Source organism: Montipora capricornis, chromosome 5 (genome assembly GCF_036669925.1).
Source record: "Montipora capricornis isolate CH-2021 chromosome 5, ASM3666992v2, whole genome shotgun sequence".
NCBI lineage: Eukaryota > Metazoa > Cnidaria > Anthozoa > Scleractinia > Acroporidae > Montipora > Montipora capricornis.
The window spans coordinates 11196615-11203831 of record NC_090887.1 but is presented as its reverse complement, the minus strand read 5'-3'; the positions used below and the strand labels follow the sequence as shown (position 1 = coordinate 11203831).

The 7217-nt window shown below is 36.3% G+C and overlaps 1 protein-coding gene and 1 long non-coding RNA gene across 2 annotated transcripts in view; one reads left to right on the top strand and one right to left on the bottom strand.

Moving 5' to 3' along the window:
- Positions 1-2338: 2338 nt before the first annotated feature.
- On the bottom strand, positions 2339-6080 carry LOC138049451 (uncharacterized). Its single transcript, XR_011132386.1, has 3 exons — positions 5978-6080; positions 3100-3146; positions 2339-2732 (listed from the first exon to the last, which is right to left on the bottom strand). It is a non-coding gene; the product is annotated as an uncharacterized lncRNA (long non-coding RNA).
- The window catches only part of LOC138049450 (uncharacterized), a 16977-nt gene continuing 13033 nt past the window's right edge, over positions 3274-7217 (top strand). Inside the window, exons 1-2 of the mRNA XM_068895731.1 lie at positions 3274-3415; positions 5998-6068. Coding sequence (XP_068751832.1) covers positions 6002-6068 — 67 coding nt within the window. The 5' untranslated portion in view covers positions 3274-3415; positions 5998-6001. The remainder of the gene's footprint in view (positions 3416-5997; positions 6069-7217) is intronic.

Below are 7217 nucleotides of genomic sequence, written 5' to 3'. Positions count from 1 at the left end.
CGACATAACTCAAGTCTAAGGCGGATTCTACAACGAAGAGATATAAGAAAAATTTTGAAGTTTATTGAATAATGTGATTTTTCCGGGGTTCGGTCGGTGCCTCCTTTTCCTGTTAGTTTACGGTTGCTTATCTTTTTAAGGTTTATAAGAGTTCTAGCTCATGTCTCTTTAGTTATGACTCACGCAGCTCTTAAGTGGTTTCACTCGTTCGGCCTAAGTAACGGCGCCAATCCGTTCGATAGTTCTATTTGTCATAATTTGTTGGAGGCTGCTAGGCGTGATAAGCCAGCTGGTGTAAAAAAAGGCGCCTTTATCTGCTGAGATTATTAAGAGTATCATTGTTAAGTTTGCTCCTTCTGCTAATGAATCTTAACGACATACGCGTTGCTTGTATCTCTCGTTAGGCTTTGCGGGGTTTCTCCGTTATGATGAACTTAGTAACATCGCGCCCGCGCATCTTGAATTTTTTCCTGATCATCTTGCAGTCTTTGTTCCCAGGGCTAAAAATGACATTTATCGCGAAAGTAATTGTTTATATTAAGAGGTTAGCTAGCCAGTATTTCCCAGTTGCGCTTTTGAAAAGGTATCTTTCCATGTGTAATATTGAACTTTCCAGTTCAGTTGCTCTTTTTCGTCCAGTAACATTACTTTAAGTCCACCAATTCTTACAAGTTATATGCAGTTAAATTATCATATACCATATGTAGGGAAATCTTTAAAGAGTGCCTTAGGGAAATAGGGGTGGATCATAAATTGTACGGTCCTCATAGTTTAAGGTCTGGTGGAGCCACCTCTGCCGGTAGTTATAATCCTAATCTTTCAAAAAGGGTACTCATAGCTTTACGGACGGTAGAAGTCCGATACTGTGAAAGATACGTATATTCTCGAAGATGTTTCTAAGCGTTTACAAGTAACTAGTCAGCTCGGATTGTAAATTACCATTTATTTACTTCGATTCAGTTTGTTATTATGATCGTTGGTGTGACTCTTGAATAAACGTCAGTTGGACTGCCTGAGCATCCAACCATCAAGTTGTTGTATTTAGTTATGTTTTTTCAGTAAAGTGGAAAATAATTTACGTTCGGCTGAGCGTAGCGAATTAGAACGTAACCACTCTTTCAAATGTGGCTTTACAGAGTTCTCTTAAACGCTCTGAATTCAGTATGCGCCTTCAAGCACAGTCTTACAAGAGAACTTTTTAAAAGATGTATGATCCCAATTGATATATTTTTATTTGTAATTTTATGTTTCTGTCATTATTAAGTTGGGGAAAGTCCATAAAGGATGTATGTATGTTGTTTAAAGTGGCATTATGATAAAAAAATCAAACCTTTTTTTTCCTTAGATGTCAAAACTATATTAACTAAACAATAAGTGACCCAAGTTTTAAGCCTTAATTTTAAAAAAATGCACTTTTTTATTTGAACTGGGATTTTCCTCTTTAATGGTCCGCCGTTACTAACTTTAAAATCTTGAAAGAGCTGGATCGAGGAGAAAATGACATCAAAGACTAACTAGACAGCCATGTTGGTGCCAAAACAATAGAAAAATGTAGCTCAAATTTTGCATAATAACAGAGTCAAATTCCCAAAAGACTTTTTCGCTACTGTTCTTTCCACCAAAATGGCCGCTGTGACGTCAGGTGCAATCAACGAATGTAATTGCTGGTTTTCACTCACGTGATCAACAGCCATGTTTTTCAACGAAAACAAAAGGAAGCGTTTGCATAATAATAGAGTTAAATTCCCGGAGGATTTGGTCGGGGCACCAACATGGCCGCGTTTTCTTTGTTTAGGGCTCCAACATGGCGGTCGTGACGTCATGTGAAAACCGAGAATACGTTTGTACGCGGCTGAATCAATATTCAGCACGGGAGTTCGGGCTTTCAGATTTTTAAACTCGTGTTTTGCATACATATTAAACTGCGTTTACACGCTGAAATTTTAAGCCAGTGAGTAATGATGTCACTTTTGCCTAGATTCAACCCTCTGAGTTCAGTTTTGAACGTGAGTAATGGCGGACCGTGAAATCCAAAACTTACACTCAAAGTAAACAGCCTTTGGATGAAAATCAAAGCTCAAAATTTTGCCAGGCAGGTATTAAGCAAACACACTTTCAAAATCTGAAGAAACAAAGGATGTGATTTTTTCATTATAGTTCCACTTTAACTAACCATTAATGTTGCTTTCTAATGAAAACTGCAAACCAAATGCTTTTAAAAAAGTCAATATTTCTCTGATGTATGTATGCTGTGTTACTAGCCATTAATGTGGCTTTCGAATGAGAACTGCAGACCAAATGCTTTTTAAAAAAGTCAATATTTCGGTGATATGAAAAATCTCTGCGGTGCTAAAAAGACACATCCGATAGTGCATTTCAAGAATATTGAAAATTTTGGAAACAGATCTTTAATAGACTGAATTGTTATTATAAGCTAAGCACATGTTAAACACTCTCTTCGCACATCATGAACAGAATGTTAGGAAGCCAAAAGCCAACTGCAAAATAGCCTAAATCTGGACATCTGAACTAATCGCAAGTTGTATCCATTAACAGATTTGTTCTTTATTTTCAACCTAGTTCCAATGCCCTTTCTCTTCCCTTTGGGATGGGGCCCAAAGCCAAAAGAAAGGTATTGCGAACGAGGTTGCTTAATTTTCGGTACGTCGTAGAAAAATGGCATAATTTAAGATATTTTTTATGAGCAAGCTCTGAAACTGAAAACATATCACCTATAAATACAAAGAGAAATCCAGTTTAAGAAAAAGGTAAGTAATTAATGAATTCATTAAATTGAAATAACACATTTTTAAATTACTACAAAAAGGTAATGCAAAAAAATGACAATTCCCCACATGGAAAACGTTGTCACGATAGAAACGAAACGATAGATAAAAAAAAATATCGCGCAACAAAATTCGTTTCAAGAAAAAGTTAAAACGATGCCAACGAGAAAAATAAGTAAATAAATTAATTGATAAATAAGAGTCTAGGACACGTGGAAACTCAAACATTTCTAGAAAGGAATGGACTCGCGGTATTTTCATAAGCCCTTCAAAGTTACCGAAATAGAGAGTTTTTTAAAGTTACAATTCTCACCTTCATCCTCATGCCCCAATCCACTTTTCACTTTGGTGACAGTATGTCTGCATTAGAGAAAAGGAGTTTTCGTGAAAAAATTGTGAGGGCCTTCTCCAGACTAAGTAAATATTAGTTGTAATTTATTTCGTAACATTGAGACAGATGGGGGTTGAAAAAAACATGCTACAAAGTGCCCTACAGAAAGCAGTTGGTTAATTGAGGCTGCCGTGATTGATGGTACTGAAATAAATTTAGCTTCAGCACTGAAGCGCTCCCAGAATAGCCAAGCCAGATACGTGTTCAGATTAAAGTCCAGCGTTTACCTTTGTGGAAGGTAAGAGCCTCAGAAATTGCCTTTTTCTCATCTATACTTGAGCTTAGGTCTTGGTTAAAAGGACTTAATAATATTGTAAAAGAAGACAACTAAGAAAAGGAAATCATCTCTGCTCTCAATTTATCGCACCTCGATGACCACAGCTTCCTGGCCGAGGGTTGCAAAATACGCGAAAGGAACAACATTCTCCGCGCTAATTCTATAATTTCTAATTGGCCATCAGAATGTAGATTAAGAACGAAAAGAACTTCTGATTTTTCGCGAACAGTGACAACATATCCACCACAAATGTATGACTTTTGACCGAAAGATCAGCAGGCTTGGTCCATGAGATTTCCAAAATTTCCATTTTTCATGGAACCTTTATTTTGAGGAACTCATCTCAACAAAGAGAAGAGAGCATTTTCAGACTGATGAAGCAGAGCTGTGTAAAAGGTAACTTTTTTAAAATTGTAAATGAAAACTGGGTTTTTACACGGCCGCTTACTCATAGCCCAAAGAGCCCGGCTCTCCAATTGTCTTTGTATCAGGGCCATTCTTTAAGAGAATGTTTATTGTTGAAATTGCATTTATAGTGTCATTTGCACCGTTTCGGATTGAAGGTTGGGTGCGATCATTTTGAGCGTTTTTGTTAAATGCCAGGTGTGACCAGTTTGAAGATTTTATTGAATGTTTCACAGGATCATGTGGAACGTTTATGATTGAAGGTTCGATCTGGTGATGTTGAGCTCAATTGATTAAAGGTTGACTGAGAACATTTGGACGGATTTTGATTGACCGCTGAATAGGATCATTCGGAGAGTCTTTTCTTATTGAAGTTTGGGTGGGATCATTTGAATTATTAAAACAACAACAACAAAAAAACAAAAACAAAACAACAACAAAATTCTATTTACAGTGGTTTTCAATTGAGTGTCGAAAGTAATTAGTGAATTACTTTGGTTTATGATTACTTCACTCAGTGATTGGTTCAAAGTTCTCGCACCATTTTTTCAACCAATCAGAAGTGAAACCAAACCCAATCGTGGCTCGCGCGTGCACATTTTCCCGCGCTTTGTGTCGGCTACATGTAATTACTTCGAGTTTTGATTGGTTTACTGGATTGCCTCCGACCTTTTTGATTGGCCAAAGTAATTACTTTGGTTTTGGTTTTTACGACACGCATTTGGAAACTGCTCTAGGATCAACAAGACGGAACCTAATCTGGCAATTAAGTGATCCAACGGGACTCAGAGCCTATGGTTTTTGCCTACGGTTTACACCAAAACGTTTCACAGGTTGAATAAAGATGACGTGTTTTTGTGTGACCAGCTGACCACGACACACTTTGAAAACCATTACCGATAATTAGAGTACAAATTCCTGAAAGCGATAAGATTCTCAACTCCAACATCAGAGAAAAACTAGGAAACAAGGACATCTACTAATCGGATGCACCCATCAACAAAGAATCAAGTAGTCTCCTAAACAACACACTATCCATCCCAACGCGATTGCAACTCAGAATTCAGTAGTTATAAAGCTAGTGGACGAACGAGAAAGAGATGCATTGATGCAGGCAAGGGAACCATACAACATTTCCCTAACCCGTGCCCCGAACAATTGAAAACGAAAAATGGCACTCTTAGAAAATTTATAAGTTTGAACAGGACCCAAATGTACCCAAGGTGTAAACCGGGAAAACACTAAGCCGGAGCAGTTCAGTTTTTCTTTTGGTTTAGCTTCTGATTGGTTGATAAAGTAGCACGATTTCGCGCTTTGCCTTGCTTCGAAAGGGAAATTGAAGTAAACTACAAATCACTGAACAGCCAATTAAGAGAGCCCTAGAGAATTCAGTATTTGCACCTTGTTTAAAAGTTTACGCATGCCGGAGACTGTAAAGTCACGACCAAGTTTTGAAATGTATAAACAGCTTGTTTACAATACTTTACAAATCGAAAACAAATTTGCGATAGTTAATAACTCCATGCATGTTTTCAAAAAGAAATGGTCCTGTTTTAAAAACATAAATTTTTAATCAATAAATACAGATTGAGTGATGCGAGGCGTGGGCGAGAACCTGCCGTTGTGTTTGTGATTGCGTTGTTAACTAGGTTGTCAAGTCAAATGTTTTGATCTGCTGTGTATTTCAGTGATAGTAGAATAACAAAAATGGGTGCTGTCACCTTATCTGTCGTAGTGTAATCACTGCATTGTAAGTAGTGTAAAAATTGTTTTGTAAGTAACTTAAGTATCATATTGGTAAGTACAGTGGTGAAAATATTGTTTTGTAAATAGTGCAAGTATTCTAATGTAAATAATGTAAGTACAGTCGTGTAAGTAGAGGAAGCGATTTGTAAGTAAAAAAACAAATAAATTAATAAAAAAAATATAATGCTACTATTGTAAGTAGTGTAAGTGTTTGTCCTGCTTTTCTTGTATGAATACTGTAAGTATGAGCAGTGCAATGTATATGTATGTAAGTATAATATTAGTATTGTAAGTAGTGTAAGTGTTCGTCCTGTAAATATTATAAATAAATTAATTAATTAAAAAAAAAAAAAAAAAAATTTTATAACTCACGGTCTTGTCTTGTTTTGCAGAAACATGAATGTTCCGAAAACAGCGTTTTTCCTTCTGACTACCTTGTTCTCAGTTGCTGAGATACCGATAGGTAACGAACAACACTAAAGAGAAATAATTAGACAATGATGATAATAAAAATATAGTAGTAATAACTCTCTAAGTACCAAAAACCAACAACAGACATGAAAACAACACCTAAGATCGATCTTTGATGACGTCATTCTTTACATTTATCTTCCTAACATACGAATTTGCTGACAGAAGGCACAAATTGACTTGTTAAATCTCCTATTTCAAGCCATTTGGCTTTGATATCGAGCGAATTATTAGCCATCAAAAATTGAGAAATTGTTTGTGGCAAAAGCGGTAATGAGTCCACGGGTTCTTTGTAAAATTTTGCATTTTCAAAACCTCGTTTCTCAGAGATTATCTGGTATATTGCCCTAAAATTTTCAAAGATAGCTAATTATGCTATGCACTTTCAATATTCAGATTAGAAAACAAAGATTCTTGGTCTCATCAAGAAGATAAATAAGAACATGTAAAAGCACGCCAGCAAAATTCCCAAGAACATTAACTAATTGAACTTGAATTAAGAGTGGTACCTCCAAAAATGAGATATTCATCAACTAAGTCCTGATGAGATCGGAAATCCTGAATACCCCAAGAAAAACCTCTCGGAGCAAAGAAAAGGGCAAATAACCAACTAAACTCACATTTACCAAGTTAGGAAACCAAACCCTTATCACACTGGTACAACTGAACGTGTACGCTATCTTTGTACATAATCACATGATTTCAAGTGCAATTTGGAATAACTGAGCACTAGTCAACGGTCTCGTGCAATTTTCAATTTTAGTCAAAGCTAGTGTCCTGCAACACTGCCCAGTCAATTTCGCAGTTTATCATTTTCCAATCTTTTCATATCAAATGTCAATTGTTTTCTTCCACTGAGTAAATATTTGACTTAAAAAAGATGACCGTAAAGCAGGATTACTCATTGCCAAATAGCAGTTATTTGAAATAACGGCGCAAATAAATTTTATTCCAAATTGGATTCGAAATCACGTGATTACCTACACTAATCCGATATTAACATCCACGGAAATTAATGTCTGGGCGACTTAGCACCCCAATTTTTAAACTAATTATTAAAACTCGTAATTTTAAGAAATGATTGAAACATTACCCCCTTTTGCAAGCTGCGCCTCGTGAGTCCACAACATTTTGACCACTG